Source organism: Cebus imitator, unplaced genomic scaffold (genome assembly GCF_001604975.1).
Source record: "Cebus imitator isolate Cc_AM_T3 unplaced genomic scaffold, Cebus_imitator-1.0 Scaffold471, whole genome shotgun sequence".
Classification (NCBI taxonomy): domain Eukaryota; kingdom Metazoa; phylum Chordata; class Mammalia; order Primates; family Cebidae; genus Cebus; species Cebus imitator.
Window position 1 is genome coordinate 1473040 of NW_016107786.1, and position 20456 is coordinate 1493495.

Genomic DNA, 20456 nt, shown 5'->3' on the forward strand with positions numbered 1-20456 from the left:
CAATAAACTGCTGTATGCAACTACCTATCTTAGAGTTTGTATGCAAGGAGGCACACTGGAGGCAGGGAAGTGAGTTAGAGACTATTGCTGTAATCTTAACTATGGGTAATCGCAGTGGGAAACTGAGTAGCAAATTTTATTTTCATTAATAAATGTATAATCATCATTCTTAGAATTTCATGGCCTATCTGGAAATCGAATTAACCTAAAAACTACAAGGAGTATTCAAACAAGGATACACAGAACAAAAATAATTCATTTCTAGGGCTGTAGAGCAGATTATAGACAACTAATAAAAACAAGACTATGTTCCACAGTGTGAAAATAAATTTCAGACCACAATCAGTCACACAATCAAAAAGACATGATTATTACTTTATTAAGTTAGCACAGATTGGACTTTTACAAATTATAGAAATGGTCAACAAACAGAATTATCCTATTAGGGGCTGATATTCAGAAAATATATAAGCAATTGTTGGTGTGATAACAGGATAAAATTCTACCCTGTATACCAATACTTCCAGTTTTATCCATCCATTTATAAGAATTACTTCTCACTTTTGCTTAGTCATATACAGAGTGATATATGTGATCATCAAAAAGGATCCATTTTCAGTGATTTCTCCATCATATTATATGTATTCTCCACTGGAAAATGTACTTTTCCTTAGGTCTTTAAAGTGTGAATATATATATATATATAGGCCTGATCTTATTTCTGAAAATGCTTAAATCAATAACTACAAATACCACATGACCACATTTATACACTATATTGTCAGAAAAATATTTTAGAATATTTTGAGTCATCAATAGCTTATGATTTCAATTGTCTTAGTGGGTATGATTGATTGCTTTTCACTTTCAAGCACATTCAAAATTTATTACAAAAGAAGAATGGTGAAACAAAATATATGATCTGCTCTTGGTATTTCAGGACTCTCAGCAGTCACACAGAAACAAATGTTTTAATTTCTTGAGGAAGCAGAACAATAGCCCTTCAGAGAGGGGTCAGCCTCTCATCCTCTGTCATGAAGGCCTCATTAATGTGCCCTCCCTTCATGTCCAGGGGATCACAGGGGATGCCATTTTCAATTGTGATCATGTTTTCACACTTATCTTCAGTGTCATCCACTCCAGACGGTTCTTTGTTCTTTCTAAAAGCACATAAAAAAGAGTGATTGGCATCCAGAAGGACCATAAGCATGGCTGCATATGGTCTTCTGTACGAACATGGAGAACAGGAAGGGGAATAGGAAGCTTAGAACAATGAAATAATTAATGAAATTGTGTAATTTTCAAACAAATTTCAAAGACCATAAAGAGTTGGTAAGGTGAAAAGATACTACCAAGATAAGAAGTCTGTATAGATGATATATAATAGTGATCAAAATAAGTGGTCTTATTTAGAATACTAAAATTGATATAGATGAATATGTATATGAATGAATATGAGGATATACACACACACAAATTGCATAAAATAATGTAAAGAAAATTTATGGTAAATTAGCAAGTTTAAAATCCAGCTCTAGGAGAATAACTTAAAAACAACTGAATTGTTAAAGGTAATAAACTCCTCTCATGGGATTGGACAAATTAATGTTCTGAAAATGTTGAGTGAAAATCAAATAGAAATGAGCTATCAGAAAGCAAATTAACATTACTTTGTAGAAAGTAAGTGCTATAAACTTCAGATATTGCTGCTTAGCTCTACTCATTACAAAATAATTGTGTTCATTTGCAAGTCACAATTTTGGAACTCAGAACATATTTTTCCTAATTACAACTCATAGTTATAACTCCAGGTCATTCCAAAAATTCCATATGACAGGATAAATTTTTTAATTTCTCATAGTTTCACTCTTTGTAGACCTTGCTGACCCCAACCCAAGTAGTAGGCAGATCTGTAATACTTCTTTGGAGTGTGGAAAACTGTCGACTCAAATTCAAAAGTTTTTCCTGTGTTTTGCAAAAGACTAAGACAATGAGACAATTATGCTTGATATCATGCAGTAAAAGAAAAAAGAGAGGTGGATGCCTCTGGCAACCAGAAGAAGGAGGGGTTTCCCTAAGGCTTATTGTAGGCTGGATGTTGGAGCACCGCTCCATGGTGGCACCACGGAGGCATGATGATAGGCATGAGGTTCCTGGATTTGCAAAGGATTCTCTTGTCCCAGGAATGTGTGGAAATGCCAAAACAGCAGACATGAAAAGATCATCTGGCTGAGATGCTGGGCACTGTAGTGGTGACCAGGGTAGAGTCCCACCACTATGAGAATCCCTCAGGACCTTGGTGAGTCTTTGACAGGTGAGGAGATGGTGAAGCTGCCCCAGTAATGACAGAGGTGGAATTTCCTATTAGTCCTGCATGAGAATGTGCTTTAGAGAATATGATGAAAGAAAATGGAGAAAAGAGAAAGCTCTTTTTTATAGAAGAATGCCAACGAATATAGAAAGAGTAGTAGGAAAAGAAAATCATCACTATAATAATAACTGATTCTGATGAGGATTATCAATGGATATTAAACCAGTGAAAGATGGTTGGAGAACAGGATATCGCACGGTCTCAAATTATTACCCCCATAAGCAAATACTAATTATAAAAAGACACTTGTATTTTGCCAAAAGAGAAATCTAGTGAAAATTTCCAACAATGAAAGAAACTGACAATTCTGTCCTGATGTGATACGCTGAGCAGATCACATATATGTTTTTGATGTGTTCCAGCCCCACCCCCTCCAATTTGTTTTGACCTGAATCTCATAATGAGGAACCTAATCAGGAAAACCCAAATTTAAAACTGTTTTGCAAAACAGCTGACCTGGACTTAGCACAGAGTAGGCATTCAACTCTAAGGGTGGGTGAATCAATGAATGTAGATTAATGGCTGACTGGCTGGATAATAAATATACAGATGGACAGAAGATGGGTGGGTGGCTGAACAAATGATGAAAGGTGGATGGAGAGATGGAAAAAAGAATTAATCAATGAATGTAGTTCAATGACTGGCTGAATGGATGATAAATTAATGGCTGTCTGAATGGATTGATGGATGGATGGATAGACAGATAATAGATTGAACAATTAGGTTTATGTATGGATGGACTAATGTTGCAGGTAAAGTTACTCAGGCAATAGCCCAAGGTAAACCTTGAATGGGCTTTACCACAAGAAATGAAGGAAGGAAGGAAGGAAATTTTATGCACAAGAAATTTCTTATATGTCTTGTATTTTAAGCTTTGCTGATAGTTTATTAAATAATTTCAAATAGTTGTTCATTTAAAACAAAGGTAAAGTAGCATTCCAATTCTGTAGATCCCAATGTCATCATCTGAAAATATTTTATCATTGTATAGGCCACCATCAAATGTCACAATTAGTCACTATAGGCATTCACTGAATTGCAGTTGTCACATTTTAAACATTTATTCATAAAACTTCTGGCCCAATGCTGGGTTGCAAGTCAAGAATTGTGGTCCGAGAGACCTAGGGAAAGACAGGCTGCTATATTTTTCTATCCTTGGGGTAAAGACACTGCACTGGCCATGGCAAGCATCAGCAATCAGCAATCAGCATGGGTTGGAGTGGATATAGATTTTAATGTGATGAGAGGATCCTCCCAGGCGAAATTATCCACCAGAGAATTAGAACACTTTGGTTTCTCCTCCTGTGGATAAATGTATTGCTACTTCCCACATCCTCCAGAAAGCAAAGGAAAATGACATTCTATAACCATCAATCACATCACTTCCATTCATAGTATCCAATATTGACTAACAACTACATTTTAAGTACCTACTATGTTTATGGAAGAGATACCGTCCTTGTCCTAAAAATAGCTCAACAAAAAAGAAAACACCATATGCACTCATCCTCCCTCTCCCCATTTTAATGCTTTATAAAAGAGAGGAATGATTCTTCTAAAGATGAATCTGTAAGTAGCAAGTGTCTATTTATAAATTATCATTAAAAATATCTATCTCATGTGAATTCCCCCCAAATCCCTCCTCACTGGGCTTGGAGTGAATAATAATTTTCCACAACAACAAATAGATTGTAGACAGCCAAGTCTTACCCTGATATTTTTGTATGTTAAGTATGAAACCTGTATTACAAACATTTTAGTAAATGAAGCATTCTGAAGTAGGTGGCAATGCAATAGTAGTCTTAGAAATAATGATTGCCAGGGTCTATTTTCCAGTTTCTTCAGTTAAAAAAAATATATTTATGGAGTTAGAAGAAAAGTGACAAAGATTACAAGGAATGTCGCTTCCCCCTCCCCACCAACAAGGAAAAATAATTCCTCAGGCATCACAAACGAATGGGGAAAAACTAAAAAGGAAGATGTAAACAAATGAGGACAAGTTTCTCTTCTTTAGAAGAAGAATATCTCAATCAAAAAGATTCCAAGGGGAATTGCTGTGGAAATTTATCAAACTGAGCAGTGTCAGTGGCAAATTAGGTGCATATTGTTCTTCTATAACCTTAGATCCAGTTGTTCAGAGTCCTGGCATTGCTGGGCTTCACAAAACGCAATGTCAGGAACTTGCTGGTTGGTGGACATGGTAAGCAGCCCAAAGGTTATCTAACAGTAATATATCACTTTGTCACATTTCATAGTGTTTGCTGTAATAAACTGACTCACTCACTACCTATGTATTGCTCTTACTAAGAATAATAAAACTTAACTATCTTTCTGGATCATTCTGATTTGATGTTTTGCTAAAAACATGAGTTCTTATTCCTGAAAACTAAAATCGAATGTTAATTACTTCCGCTGTTCCTGCAACGTTAGGAAGTTCAGGAACAGGATGAAAAAACTGTGATTAAAATATCTGGAATGAGCTCCTAGGAGCCTTGAGAGTGAATATCTCTCATATATCTCATACATTTACAGAGAACAGGGGCAAAAGAAGGAACAAAAGAAGTATTAGGTATGGCCCTCAGAGCTAGGGGATGTTGAGGAACGGGGTTTGCTCTGTTCTGAGATAAAGTAATTGTACCAAAAGCAGAAAGAGTATTTCTGTCCCCCTTCAAACAAAATAGAGCTGACAGCTGGGAGTGGTGGCTCACGCCTGCAATCTCAGCACTTTGGGAGGCCAGGGCGGGCAGATCACCTGAGGTCAGGAGTTCAAGAACAGCCTGGCCAATGTGGTGCAATCCTGGCTCTATCTACTAAAATACAAAAATTAGCCAGGTTTGCTGGCACATGCCTGTAGTCCCGGCTACTGGGGAGGCTGAGGTAGGAGAATTGCTTGAACCCAGGAGGCAGAAGTTGTAGTGAGTGGAGATTGTGCCAATGCACTCCAGCCTGGGCAACAGAGCAAGACTCCATCTCAAAAAAAAAAAAAAAAAAAAAAAAAAAAAAAAAAAAAAAAAAAAAAAAAAAAAAAAAAAAAAAAAAAAAAGAGCTGAAGAGTCAAGACCCAAGAATAGCCAGAAAGACAATAAAAGACAGACAAATATGATTTTCAAACAGGACAGAATCAATTATTGGGGAATTGGGATTGTCCTCAGAATCTCTCTGGGTGATTCCTGGGGGCAATAGTGTTACTGGAATGATTGAGTGGGCATTGTAGCACAGTGAGATTGATAGACTTTGAAATCAAACCTATCCGGTTTTAAAACCTGTTCCTATTACTTTTTAACCATGTGAATGTAGGCAAGTTGCTTTACATGTGCCATACAATAGCAATGATAATGCTAATGATAATATTAACTATCTATTACATGGTAGAAATCAGACTAGGGTTTTGTATGCATCATCTCACTTAATTCTTACTGTAATATTATGCATATTTTATCATCCTTGTTTTTCAAATCCACTGCCTTAACCACTCAGCCATGACTATGTGCCTCATCCCTGTTTTCAGATGAGGGAACTGACACTCAAATATGTAGAGTAACTTGTCTTTCAGAATGAAACAAGATTGATGAAAGGAGTTGACCTAGAACTCTATGTACTCTCCCCAAACTTTACTCAACACACTTACATTGGATTTTTATCAGGTATGTATATTTAACAACAGCAAAGAAAAACAATTGCTATATTCACTATGACATTTCTCATTTTATTTACATCTCTATTTTTAAGTCTATTTATTCATTTAATTACGACTTCATAAGAATGTGAAGCTTCAGCATATAAATGTATTGACTGAGCCACATCCCCTTGTATGAGAAACAAGATTTGTGGAAATCCAAATGTATTTTTATTTACTATTGACCTTTTGGGAATAGAAGTATAACTAGAAACAAAATAAGCAAATTTACTAATGACTCTACTCAGCTAGGAGCATTAGCTAGGGTTCTATGTCCTAAGTCTTTGACCCAGCTTTGTTACTATAAGATTATAATCTCCTTCTAGGCAAGGACCATCCACGTTGTCTATGTTTGTCTCATCCATAATACATACTATAGCTCCTATCGCAGAAAGGATGGTCAATAAAGGAATGAAATATTTTTACTTATCTGGGCTTTGGTTTCTGTAGGGGTGGATTTGGATCATTGTTAAGGTCCCTTCCTAAGACCCAGTCGTGACCTTAGATCCAAGTAAGGTCTATTCAACATCAATTCTATTACGTACATGTAAATCTGAAATTGTGCTGTGTCCATGACTCTCCCTGTAAACCACAAAGTGCCAGGTTATATACAATTAGCACTTTATAACTGCTTTGTATGGTCATGCTAGTAACTGAAATTGATATAGCACTTTCTAGCATGTAAACCATGTATATTCTCTGATTTTGTCTTTTTATGACTATACTACTTAACAAAGTATTATTATCATTTTCCTTATGTGACTTGCTCAAGGACACAGCTAAAGAATGCCAGAGCCTGAGACTGGAACCCAAAACCAAGAATCTTAGTGCAATGCTCTTTCCATGAAAACACACATCACATTATCAACTTCATCACCATCACTATCACCATCACCATCATAACCATCATCACTAACACCATCATCATTATCACTACCATCATAAAATTGACCATATACCCAATACATCTACTTCTAGGCTGTGCTAGACACTAAATCTAGAAGAGACACTATTGTGAAGCATATGCAGTTCATCTTGGTTGCCTTCCCACTTGTTCTGCTCCCTAATTGTTGCCCCAAATTTAAAAAAATTACTTTTCCAACTTTTTTCCTTCAGCGAATCTCTCATTTCCACAAACTGCTATTCTTAACTAGAGGGCAATAGAGAAGCAACCTTTTCTAGGTATTTCACAAAGAGGTGGCAGCTGTAATGATGTGCTAGATCTGGGTGGTACAGCTTTTCAAGGGCTGATTGCTAAATATTCAGAATCCTTCAGCCTTGATGAGAAATTGGCAAATACTACAAATCACAGTATTTTTTAGAGAGAGAGCTGGTTAACCAATTCACCACTATTGTGGTGACCAGTAGACCTCACAAGATTATTTGCATTTTAAAACAAGTGTTTATTCAGCATCAAAATAGACACATAGACCAATGGAACAGAATAGCAAGGACAGAAATAAATCCATGCACTTATGGTCAACAGATCTTCATCAAAGGTGGCAAGAATACACAATGAGGAAAGAACAATCTGTTCAATAAGAGGTGTTAGGAAAACTGGATATCTAGATGCAAAAGAATGAATCTGGATTGTTGTCTCATACCAAATACAAAAATCAACTCAAAATAGATTAAAAACTTAAACATAAGACCTGAAACTGTAAAACTACTAGAAGAAAACATATGAGAAAAGCTCCATGATGTTGGTCTGGGCAGTGAGTTTTTGGATATGATCCCAAAAGCACAGCAAATTCAAAAATAGACAAACGGAATTTACACCAAAGTAAAATGCTTCTGCACAGCAAAAGAGTTAACATCCAAAAATATGTAAGAAACTCAAACAACTCAATAACAAGAAAACAAATAACCCAATTTAAAAATGTGCAAAGGATGTGAATAGAAAATTTTCAAAAGAAGACATACAAATGGCCAATGAGTATATGAAAAAAATGATCAACATCACTAATCATCAGGGAAATGCAATTCAAAACCACAATGAGATATCACCTCACTCCTGTTAGAATACCTATTATCAGAAAGACAAAACATAGCAAGTGTTGGTGAAGATATGGAGAAAAGGGAACCCTGGGACACTACTGCAGGGAATGTAAATTAGTACAGCCATTATGGAAAACAGTATGGAAGTTCTTCAAAAAATAAAAAATAAACTACCATATGATCCAGCAATTCCACTTCTAGGTATATACCCAAAATAATTGAAACCATTATGTCAAAGAGATTTCTGCACTCTCATGTTCAACCCAGCACTATTCACAACAGCCAAGGTATGGAATCAACCTAAGTGTCCATCAAAGAATTAATGGATAAAGAAAATGTGGTACAATGATATATTATTCAGCCTTTAAAAAAAAAAAAAGGAAATCCTGACATTTGTGACAATACAGATGAGCCTGAAGAACAGTATGCTAAATGAAATAAGCCAAGCACAGAAAGACAAATGCCGTATGGTCTCATTTATGTGTAGAATCTAAGATAGTTGAATCTACACAAGCAGAGAGTAGAATGGTGGTTGCCAGGGGCTGGCATGGGTAGGAGGAGATGTTGGTCAAAGGACACAAAGTTTCTGTTAGACAAAAGGAATAAGTTTGGGCAATCTACTGTACAGCATGATGACTACAGCTAATAATTATGTATTACGTACTTGAAAATTGCTAAGAGAGTAGATCTTAAATGCTCACCCCATAAATTAAGTATGTGATCTCATCCCCTAAAATAAGTATGTGAAGTGATGAATATGTTCATTTGATTTAGCCATTTCAGTTAATTGATTTAGCCATTTCATAATATATACATATATCAAAACATCAACTTATATGCCTCAAATACATACAATTTTTATTTGTCAACAAAACCTTAATAAAATAAAACAAGCATTTAATAAAATCCCAAGCAATGAGCTGGTGAATTGGAGAAGTTTCTACAGTTTGGTGGAAAATACCAAGATATTTTCCACAATATCTTGGTGGGAAAGAGATCCTTTCCCAGCACCTCTTAATCATAGCAATAGGTTAAGCTGATGTTGGATAACAATAATTACTGTTTATTTAGTGTTTATAAAATACCTATACCCTAGGTATTTTATACACATTTATGTCAGTCAGTCCTCATGAAAATCCTGTGAAACATCATCTTCCTATTGCAGATGGAGAAACTGAGATTCCCTGGAAATCAGGTGACTCAACCAAGATTATACAGGTAAAGGGTGTAGCTGGTATTTGAGTTTACCTAGTTAGGGCTCCATTTCCACTCTCAGTGTCCCTGAATAATTAATATAATGGTGTTATTGGCAAAGATAACCAAATTGTTAAAGCTTTGCTGAGAAATTTCCTCAATAGTAAGTTTAAATATATATATGTTAGATGACTCTGGCATTCTTGTCCATAGAAGCAGAATGGTGACTTAGATAATCCCATGGTCCCTTCAGGTCTTCTAAGTTTACGATTTTGTACCACACAAACTATGTTCATTATTATCTATTGTATGGATTAGATTGTTGAACATTCCTTTGACCATCTTCCTCAAAACTAAAGGTTTTGGGGGCAATCCTATCTTTTCCATGATTAGAAAGGGCTTTTATTGTAATTTTCAGGGCTCTCCTCACTTTAAACTGCACCCTTTCCTTGCATTTGAAGCAACATTTTGTCAAGGAGAAACCCACCACAAATTGTGTCAAACTTAAAACACAACAAACAATTTATCTTCAGAAGGTTGTCTTAATTTTCCTGACTATATTTGCTAATTATTGATGCTCTCCTGGTTTACACAAGAGACTTGTCCATCTGCTTTCCTAGTTTGACCATGAAATAAATTTGTGAAGGCAAGGCTGTGACAACAGCCTCACCTCTCCCAGGCAACAGATTATAATGCTACACACCCAATTATTATATTACTGCAGAATCTGCTCAGAAGGAAAGAGATAGCTGATCCCAGCACGAGCTAGCTGAAAGACCAGCAAATGGCAAGGTCATAAAATAATAGTAACAGCTAACACTTATTGAGTACTCACTGTGTGCCAGATACCACTCTAAGCACTCTATGTATTAACTCTTTTTATCCCGCCAAGTTAATTATTTCCAGTACACCTCACTGTCACTCTAGAAAAGTTATCTATTTACAAACAGTAAAAATAAACTTAACCAGCTTGACTCTAGCACCACAAATTATATTCTCCTAAATTTGGTTTCCCTGACTCATTGTGCTTCCTGATAATCCGTACAGTTAATGGATTATATACAAGGGCAGAATCTAAGAGATAAATACGTTGAAACTAAGCAATCTATCTCTAGAGTCCATTCTTCTAACTCCTACGCTACACTGTACTAGTGAGGAAATTAGAAACCAAGTAGATGGGAGTAAATTCACTAATGTTACAGTTGTTAGAACACAGAATCACAGCATCTCAAGATTAATCAAAACAAAAATATTAAGCATAGGTATTCAAGCATTACATGAGAATATTTCTTAATATTTTCAAAAGAAAAACCAAAACAAGCCAAAATCATCAAAAAAGTCAGGCAAGTGTAACTTTATCCTAATCTCTGAATTTAATTTGAGGACTAGACAGAAAATTTACTTCATAGCATTTTACTTATCATTTGTGAATAAAATTACAAAGCCCAAGAATTAAAATTATTACCTTCTGTTAGTTACTAGGTGAAACATATGGAAAGTAGTAAGCTTCAAGAGGAGCATTTAGTCAAACACATACTTACTTGGTGAAACACATCCCACATGTCCCATGTAGGAACCAACACTTTTGAAAACCATGTCCTTGTTGTGTTCAAATGCATGACACTCTAATTACCACTTACCAGAATTCCTTTTCCATAGTATCTCAAGGGAAGGTTAGAAGCATTAAAGTTTGTAGTGAAGAGCTGAGGATTTTTCTATCTTCCCCACTGGATTAGAGGTACTGGTAAACAAAATCATGCTGAGAAATCCTGTCTACTCTTCTTCTCCACTACCTCAGTAACTTCCCTACAGGTATTAAATTCCCTCTTGAAGCAGTATCAATAATTTAGACATCTAAGTTTGCACGTGCCCCACAGAAGTTTTCAAGTGCCCCCAGAATCTAGGTAAATGAACTTAAGAAGTGAAAATCTGCCTATAGATTGTTAAATTGAAAGCTCTCAAACTCAATGAATTAGAATAACCTGGGTATTCATTAAAATGCATCCCTTCAGAGATTCTAATTTAGTGGGTCTGCAATAGGGCCAAGGAACCTATATGTTAAACAAATGTTCCAGGTGATTCTGATGCTGAGAGTTGATTTAAAGGCCATGAGAAACACAGCTCTTTTTAGTATCATAGGCACACCACGGATGAGTGTCCATCAAAGGGAGGGAAGTATAAAAAGGCACAAAGACATCTGGGATAAGATGGTAGCCTACATGCACTGGGCTAAGAAGAGGTAAGCCAAGATAGGGAGGCATGGAACTATGCAACTGCTGGCATTTGGATGTGGATGACTACCAAAGATTAACTCTGCCTACCCAAAAAGTTTATTTAGCTCCTTATATCCAGCTTACAAAATCACAACACAGTTATTAAAGTCAAGTCTGGATATGAAACATTTATGTGGTACAGAATAGAGGGAAAGATAGTTGTGAAAGAAGCCTAGTTAAGTAACGGACATTGGACTCTAAAATATATCTAAAGACAAGAGCATAAGTGATACTTTTGAAAATCACCAATTTTTTCAAAGTTTCAAATTTAAGGCATTATCTTTAGCCAGAGGAAAATCCTCTCCTGATTTTCCCAAGTCATGAGAAAATAAGAAAATGCTCTTTCAATCACTCCCTTTAAATATCTTACCTTCTACGTTGCCGGATCCCTGATAAAATCAGTAGTGTAATTGCAACTATGACGATGCAAAATATCACACCAAATATAATAATCCAGATGGGCACAGATGGGTCTGTGGGTGGTGCAAGTGTGGAAGGAATTTTTAAAAATTCCAGAGTTTGGTCATTCAGAGAGAAGGCATTGTTGATCCGGTTCCTGTTCTTTCTAAAATGCAGTGATAATTAAAAATAAACAAGACAGAAAAACCCTATTAAGACAAAGTACAAATCTGTTTCTCAATTATTATAAATATCTCTATAAACAAAGCATCCTCCTGGCAGGAGACTTCAAGTTGACTAGAAAGTTTGCTGAGGGCAATCATGTCAGTTTCTCTTAAGTTACAGTGCTGGCTGCCAGAGGGATGCCCGTGTATCCACTGCTGCCCCCATGAATGTGAATATCCAGATGTCCTGAGCTTTGAGCTCTGTCCACCATGTTTTATTTCCTGAGAGGCAGTAAGGTAGGAGGAGGGACTCATCTCTGGAGGTGGGGCTCTGACCCTGGACCAAATTGAGGACTAACTAAAACAGAGCTGGGTGCGGGGAGTAGCTTTCCATCAGACATGCCCACCAGTGTGCCATGTCAGTTTACCATTGCCATGGCAAAGCCTGGGAGTTACCACCCCTTTCCATGAGAATGACCTGATGACCCCAAAGTTATTACACTTCCCTAGAAATTTCTGCATAAAATGCTCCTTAGTCTACATGTAATTAAAAGTGGGTATAAATATGACTGCAAAACTGCCCTGAGCTGCTACTCTCTGCCTACAGGGTAGTGCTGCTCTGCAGGAGCAGTCACAGAGCACTAACATCACTGGTGCTGTAATACTGCCTCTTCAATAAAGTTGGTTTCTTCTACTTCTGACTCTCCCTTGAATTCTTTCCGGGAAAAAGTCCAGAACCCTCATGGGCTAAGCCCCACTTTGGGTTTCACCTGTCCTGTGTGAGTACCTTCTAGATTGGAATGACAAAGCTCTATTTAAGGTCACTTACATAAATATCACACCCCCCAAAAGTAAAATTACATGTAAAATATGGGTGATGAACGTGAGAAGTAGAGAAAACCAGAAGCAAAAAAGAAAACATAATCAGGAGTGGTTTCAAATCCATCAACTTAATCTTGATTTTTTTTTCATCAATTCAACAAACATTTGCCCAAAACTTACTAAATATCAAATACCGTGCTAGATGCTAGAGATAGAACATGAAATTAAAATACCAAAGAGCTTATAGTCTAGAAGAGTGACAGACTAGTAGATCCACAACTACAGTGTGGTGCAAAATATTCCGTGAAACAGGCAAATATGGGCACAGTATGAGCAGAGGGAAAGGCCAAGTACACCATAGAGAGAAGTCAGAGCTGCTTTGCTATGGAGGCCATTTTTGACCTCTGTTTCGAGGGACAAGTGGGAATTTTTTAGACCAAAGTATGTAGTGAGCATAGGAATGGAGACATGGTAAAGTAAGACTTGTTCAGCAGACTGCAAATAGTTCCATAGGACAAAGGCAATAATAGTTTAGGAGTTCAAAAGCTTAGAAAAATGTTACTTTTCCTAGGAAATATCTACATTTTTAGTGGTGGTGGCAGTTAAGGAGAGGTTGGTAGCAAAGACTTATTTAATTAAAATAAAAGAAGTGAATTTCTAACTGGAATTTGTAAACTGGAGAATCCTTGGAGATATTTCATGACCTTTATTGAATTTGTACTATGCAAGCTGACTTTATCTACTTCTAGAGCAGCCCTGGAAAACAGAAATATAATGTGAGCCTCGTGTGACTTAAAATTTTTTAGTAGCTGCACTAAAAGAAACAGATTAAACTAATTTTAATATTTTTTGTCTAATATATCCAAAAATATATAATTTCAACATGTAAACAGTATTGAGTTGGCTTTGCATATTTTATGTTTGTTTATTTGTTTGTTTGAGATAGCCATGATCATTGCAGGCTTCATTGCAGCCTCGAACTCCTGGACTCAAGCAATCCTCCTGTGTCAACCTCCCAAGTAGCTAAGCCTACAGTTGTGTACCAACATACCTGGCTCTGTGTGTGTGTGTGTATATGTGTGTGTTTAGACAGGGTCTCGCTATGCTGTCCAGGCTGGGGCTCCACATTTTATTTTGTACTATGTCTTTGAAATTTGGTTTATATTTTATACTATGAGCACACTTGACTTTGGACAAGCCACACTTCAACTGCTTTATAACCACATGTGGCTGGTGGCTATGGTACTGAATAGACCAAGTCTACAGCCAGATAGTACAGCTTGAGAATCTCTGCAGGCCAGCACCAGGCTATCAGAAAAGACCTCCTTTAGTAAATAAAAATCTGTGCTGAGGCATGATTATTCATGGATGTGAGAGCGAACTCTAGCCAAATAATCTACAGCAAGGGATAATTTAAATGTCATTTTTATCAAACAATGGAATATTTCCCTTTGTCATAACCTAATATTGATCATCTGAGAACACAAACTTTTCCACAAAATAATGAAACCCACTGCTAAGATGTAACTCAGAGGAAAATGAAAAATTGCTCTGTATTTTCATTCTATCTTCCTGGTTCATTAACACTTTGTTACTTTCTCACTCTAGGCTTGGAATGTATTCTATCACCTCTCAGACTGACTGGAATTTCTAGCTCAGGTACATATTAAATCTGCTCCACCATTGGAATCACCAGTTGTCATCAAGCATCATGTTTATCTTTCAGCCAAGAGTGGTGTTGAATTAGGCCAGGCCCTCACTGAAGAACTAAAACAGACATCTTGGAATCAGTTGGTCACTCCTTTACCTCATACCATGTATACTCTGCATCGGTAAAAAGTCCAGTACTCTGTTTTGCCCATTTCAAGTATTTTACTTGAATTCTGTAATTCTCATTCTGTTGGCTATCCCTACTTCCTAAATAGCTTCTTCTGCTAGGACATTTGAAATAGACATTTTGTTGTGAACATATTCATGTACTTCCCAGACCTTCACCCTAAGCACTCTGTGTAAAGGAATGACAACCAATTCTAAGATGTCTGTTTTAGTTCTTTGTGTACTCTGGTCAACAGGAAAAATCACTGGATATGGTGGCAGCATGCCTAGGTTCAAGTCCTCACTCTTTCTTTCTAGCATGGTGGCAGTAACAAATCAGTTAATCTCCCTGAGCCTCGGTTTCTTAATTTATAAAGGAGAGATAATAATAATTACTCAAAAAGTATTGGCGTTGGTTGGGTGCAGTAGTTCACGCCTATAACCCCAGCACTTTGAGAGTTTGAGGTGGGAGGATCGCCTGAAGCCAGTTCAAGGCCAACCTGGGCAAAATAGCAAGATCCCATCTCTACAAAAAAAAAAAATTAAAAATTAGCCAGGTGTAGTGGCACATCCCTGTAGTCCCAGCTACTCAGGAGGCTGAGAAAGGAGGATCACTTGAGCCTCAGGAGTTCAAGGCTGCAGTGAGCTCACTCTCCTTTTTTTCACTCTATCCTTCTTTTGTGGCATTGTTTCCTTTATATTAACATTTCCTGGACCTTCACCCCAAGCACTCACTCTTCCTCCTCCCATCAACTAAAGGCCTGGTTTAACCCAGTGCCTTCATTTTCCTTGTAGCCCTCATAGATCGTAAGACATAAATAAACTTTTTTTAACGTAAATTATATTTATAATTCTTACTTCCTAAGTAGTGAAAGTCTTAACAGTATTCTTAGCAGCAGCGAAGAAGCAATTTAGTTCAAACTTTCTTGTTAGGGCACATTCAACCATTTCTCGCTGGCATAGATCTTCAGTGCCTTTGCTTCAGCAAAACAAATAGATGATGTTCACAAAAACCTTTGGCATTGGTTATATACTCATTATCCTAAGTGTTAACATTTTACAGAGAGCTTATGAGTTCTTCCACTAGGTATTCCTCCTTGGTAAAAAGAATAATATATATTTCAGTAACTTGTTTTTTTTTGTTTTTACTTTAGGTTCTGGGGTACATGTGCAGGTCATGCAGGGTTGCTGCATAGGTGCATACTATATCCAGCATTTCTCCCCATGTTATCCCTCCATACCCTTCCTACCCCCCATTGTCCCTCCCCTAGCCCCCACCAACTGCCCTCAGTGTGTGATGCCCCTCTCCCTGAGTCCACGTGTTCTCATTATTCAACACTCGCCTATGAGTGAGAACATGTGGTATTTGGTTTTCTGTTCTTGTGTCAGTTTGCTGAGAATGATGGTTTCCAGATTCATCCAAGCCCCTACAAAGGACAGGAACTCGTCGTTTTTTATGGCTGCATAGTATTCCATGGTGTATATGTGCCACATTTTCTTTGTCCAGTCTATCAGTGATGGGCACTTGGGTTGGTTCCAGGTCTTTGCTATTGTAAACAGAGCTGCTATGAACATACGTGTGCAGTAACTTGTAAATCTTTTAGGGGAGAGCTGCTTTGTTTTGTTCTAGTTTATTTCCTGAGTTCATTTTTCCAGTATACCTTTGCCCAACATCAATCACATGTGGTATTTGAAGTTTTGACACACACTAAATGCACAGTAATTAAAAGAAGTACAAGTTGCATCCTCCTAATTCTTGGAAGTCAAGAATTCATTTCACTTTTGAGTTTCTCATGATCAGAAGGAGGGGAGGAGTGCAACTGTTGGGAAAAAATGTAAAATACTTGAAATGGGCAAAACAGAATACTGGACTTTTTCCTGATTGTCCTACTGAATGCACCTTTCTAGGCAATTTCCATCTCTTATGGTCTTTGAGCTATTTTGCAAGTCCATAAGTTCTTGAAAACTGACATAACATAAATGATTCCTGTCCATACAAAATCAAATGAACCGTGTCTAGTGGAACATAATTGGTTACTGCCTGAAAAATAGACCGATGCATCTTTCTGTAAATGCATTTTGCCATTCTTCATTTTCTATATATGGGTGGTTTCTTGAAGTCTCCTTGAAAATGATTTTAACATGTTACTAGTGTTCTCATTAACTAATGAGATAATAAAATTTTTATAGTAATCACGTTTAGTTGGTATGAGAGTCATGATTTTACCATTTTTTAAAAAATTATCTTTTTTGGTCAGGTGCAGTGGCTCATGCCTGTAATCCCAGCACTTTGGGAGGCCAAGGCAGGTGGATCGTGAGGTCAGAAGTTCGAGACCACCTTGGCCAGCATGGTGAAACCCTGCCTCTACTAAAAATACAAAAAATTAGCCAGGCATGGTGGTGCATGCCTGTAATCCCAGCTACTTGGGGGGCTGGGGCAGAATAATTGCTCAAACCCAGGAGGCGGAGGTTGCAGTGAGCTGAGATCGTGCCACTGCACTCCAGCCTGGGTGACAGAGTGAGACTCCATCTCAATTTTTTAAAAAAATTATGTTTTTAAAGTAAAGACTATATATTGACTGAAAAAGGGAGGCTATTGGGTCCCTACCTTCTGCTTACTCAATGCTGGTGGTACCACCACCCCTCCAGCTGTGACAATAAAAATGTCTCCAGACATTGCCAAATGTCTCCTTGAAGGTAAAATTGCCCCTGGATGAGAACCACTGATCTATACTCATCTCTTATAGAAACTAATAAAATGAAATCTTTGACATTTTAATAAATAACTCACGTGTGAAACAGAGAAAACTCTTCAATATCTATTTTTAAAAACAGTTGAATTAATCAGCAAGTTGACTGACCAATAGAAGGCATATTTAAGGGTGATTACCGTATGGCTGACTGCACCTCAACAGCAGGAAGGGTGTGATTTTTTGAAGGGTCTATAACCACGAACCAGAATGATACCCTCTGGGTTACGTTGCAAAGTAGGACATGGGAAATTCTGCAAACAGTGGAAAGAAAAAATATATTAGAAGAATATCATACCAAACGGTATTAAACCATTCACTCATTATGACATTTCTACCATTATGAAGAATGATCTCAGTAAGAAGAAAATTATATAGAAAATTCCCATTGTTTCAAAAATCATATACATGGGGATCATTCCTTACAGGAAATAATAGGGAATCTGCCAAAAAATAATAATAGTCAGTGGAAAGCATTAGGGATGTAATTCTCCACCACCGGTTGGTGACAGCCCCCGTTTCCCCAATGCTTGGCCCTCCCTGAACCACAGAAGCCTTTGGTATTTTCTCATTAAACTCTTTGTAGTGCCCTGCCCATTCAGCCTTCCACTTCTCAGATCCAGACAGAATCTGCGCCCGCTCATGATTCAATACTTGCTCTGTGTGCAACTACTGTCTCTCTTCTACCGCAGCACTGGGGCCAAGCCAAAAGGCACCTTCTGTGTGTACTTTTGAGGAAAAAGTTCTTAAAAACAGTTTCTCTGAACTGTTTTTAAGAACATCGCCTTGAACAAATCTCCAAACTTAAGCACTATAATCAATTCACCAGCAATCTTTGAGCTCTTTGTTTTGCAGTTACACTTTTCAACTGCAAATTGGAAATGTGACTCACTCTCCTCTGTATTACCATTAAAAGTGAAAGGGGAGAAATGATATTAGTGTTCAGAGAGAGATAATCTGTATGGATGTACTCAGGAAATTAAAGGAAAGTCCACATAAAATCAACATTGCCAGTGCTAAAACAAAACCTGATGGCTTTCCCGGTTTACTTAAGAGTAAAATGGCAAAAAGTAACATTAACATCCATCTTAGAAGAATCGGATATGAGTAAAAGATTTGTTTAGAGCATCCAAGTGTATTGTGATCATTTTCACACTGATCAAAGAGACCACCCTTCTGTCAACAGGTATCTGCAGTTTTCAGGAAATCTCTTTTTTTTTTGAGATGGAGTCTCGCTCTATCGCCAGGTTAGAATGCAGCGATCCCGACTCACTCTAACTTCAGTTTTCCATTTTCAAGCAATTCTCCTGCCTCAAGCTGCCGAGTAGCTGGGACTACAGGCACGCACCACCACGCCCGGCTAATTTTTTGTATTTTTAGTAGAGACGGGGTTTCACCATGTGGGCCAGGATGGTCTCGATCTCCTGACCTCGTGATCCGCCGGCCTCGGCCTCCCAAAGAGCTGGGATTACAGGCGTGAGCCAACAGACCTGGCAGAAATTCTTCTACGTTCTGCCTTTAAAGGTCAGGTTCAAAAGTAGAGGCAGCTGCCAGGCCCCTCTGCCCAGAGCTAAGTGTCTGGGACCATCAGTGGGGAGGACCGAAGCTTGAGCCGCCTTAGTCCTCCAGAGGGCATGGGGCGCCACGTACCCCCACTGCATCTGCGCCCCGTGAGGCTCTGGTATGGGCGTGGCCAGACCTACCCTGCACGCGGCGCCTCGTGCGCTTTCAGACATTTCTACGCCAACGGTTACTGGTCACTGAGCCCTGACACTTGGTCTCTGGGCCTGACCGCAGATTTCTGAAACTTCTGGCAGCCCAGTGTCTACTGGAAGGCCCGACCCACTGCCCCGCTCTCATGGGCAACTACCTGAGCCGCTTCCTGGGCTGGCCCTGGGCCCAGAAACCGCGCCGGACCCGGAAGTACTGTTCCCGGCTGTCCAGACCCTTGATCCGCTCCCAGGCCCAGCAGCAGGGCAAGGTCATCTACTTCCATGGGAACCGCTGGGACCGCACCCGGCCACTCCCCACCGCTCCTCCTGGCTGGGACTACACCCGCATCCGGAGAGAGATGATCCCCGAGGCCCGGAGGCGCTTTCCCAACAGGCCGCAGCTGCAGAGCAACGTCTGGCCCGATTTCTCCCCGGCTCACCTGGCCTTCATGAGGCAGTGGCTTTGCAGTATCCGCCAACCCCAGCCCATCCACAGCCTGGTGACCGTGAAAATCGCCCCGCCGGGGCGCAGAGGTAACCCGGCGCCCAAGCCATCTGCCTTCAAGGCTGTGATGAGAAACGGAGTGGCCCGTGCCTTTGTGCCCAGATCTGGGCTGTTGAGAAGATGCCCCCACTTTGAGCCAGCAGTGTCTCCGAAGAGATGCAGCATCGTCTCACTTCTCCCTGGTGGCCGCCTGCCACGCTGCATTAAGTGTGGCCGCCAGAGGCCGGGTCGCAGAGCCACCACAGGAGCGCTGGGCCTGCGGGCAGCACTGCCCCGACACCTCAGGCTTGCCTGCGCCCGGAAGGAGTTTCGCCTGGGGGGCATGCGCCTCTGAGCACACCCAGCTTGCCGCCCGGCTCCGAGAGCCAGGCCCCTGCCATCACCTCCTGAGCCTTCAGCCCTCAGCACCTTCAGCCTGCTGACCCCAGTTCCACCCCCACACCAGCCACCGGCCCCACCAGGGCACTTCCCACTGCTCCAGCCGACCACCCTGAGAGCCCCAGGCCCACCTCCCCTCTCCCCCAAAACCCTTCCCTTTCCCCTGCCAATTCACTCCTGCCTTCTCCCTGGGGACAAAAGGCATGCTTCTCCCCAGTTTCCCCAGTTTCTGCAATAAAATGTGTGTCATTGTTAATAGGTGTCTTTATTACCATAGAGATTGTCATAGTCTTTCTTTCAAAGACGACACCGTGGTTTCTCCAGCTTGGCACTATTACTTGGGCCAGATGGTTCTTTCTTGTTGGTGGGGAGAGGGGAGGGGGAGGAGTGATGGGGGAG

The 20456-nt window shown here is 39.2% G+C and overlaps 1 protein-coding gene across 1 annotated transcript in view; it reads right to left on the bottom strand.

Moving 5' to 3' along the window:
- Nucleotides 1-349: 349 nt before the first annotated feature.
- CLTRN (collectrin, amino acid transport regulator) overlaps nucleotides 350-20456 on the bottom strand; it is a 38679-nt gene continuing 18572 nt past the window's right edge. The window contains exons 4-6 of the mRNA XM_017512379.2: nucleotides 17603-17716; nucleotides 11883-12077; nucleotides 350-1160 (exon numbers count right to left, since the gene is read on the bottom strand). Of these exons, the coding sequence (XP_017367868.1) occupies nucleotides 1004-1160; nucleotides 11883-12077; nucleotides 17603-17716 (466 nt within the window). The 3' untranslated portion in view covers nucleotides 350-1003. The remainder of the gene's footprint in view (nucleotides 1161-11882; nucleotides 12078-17602; nucleotides 17717-20456) is intronic.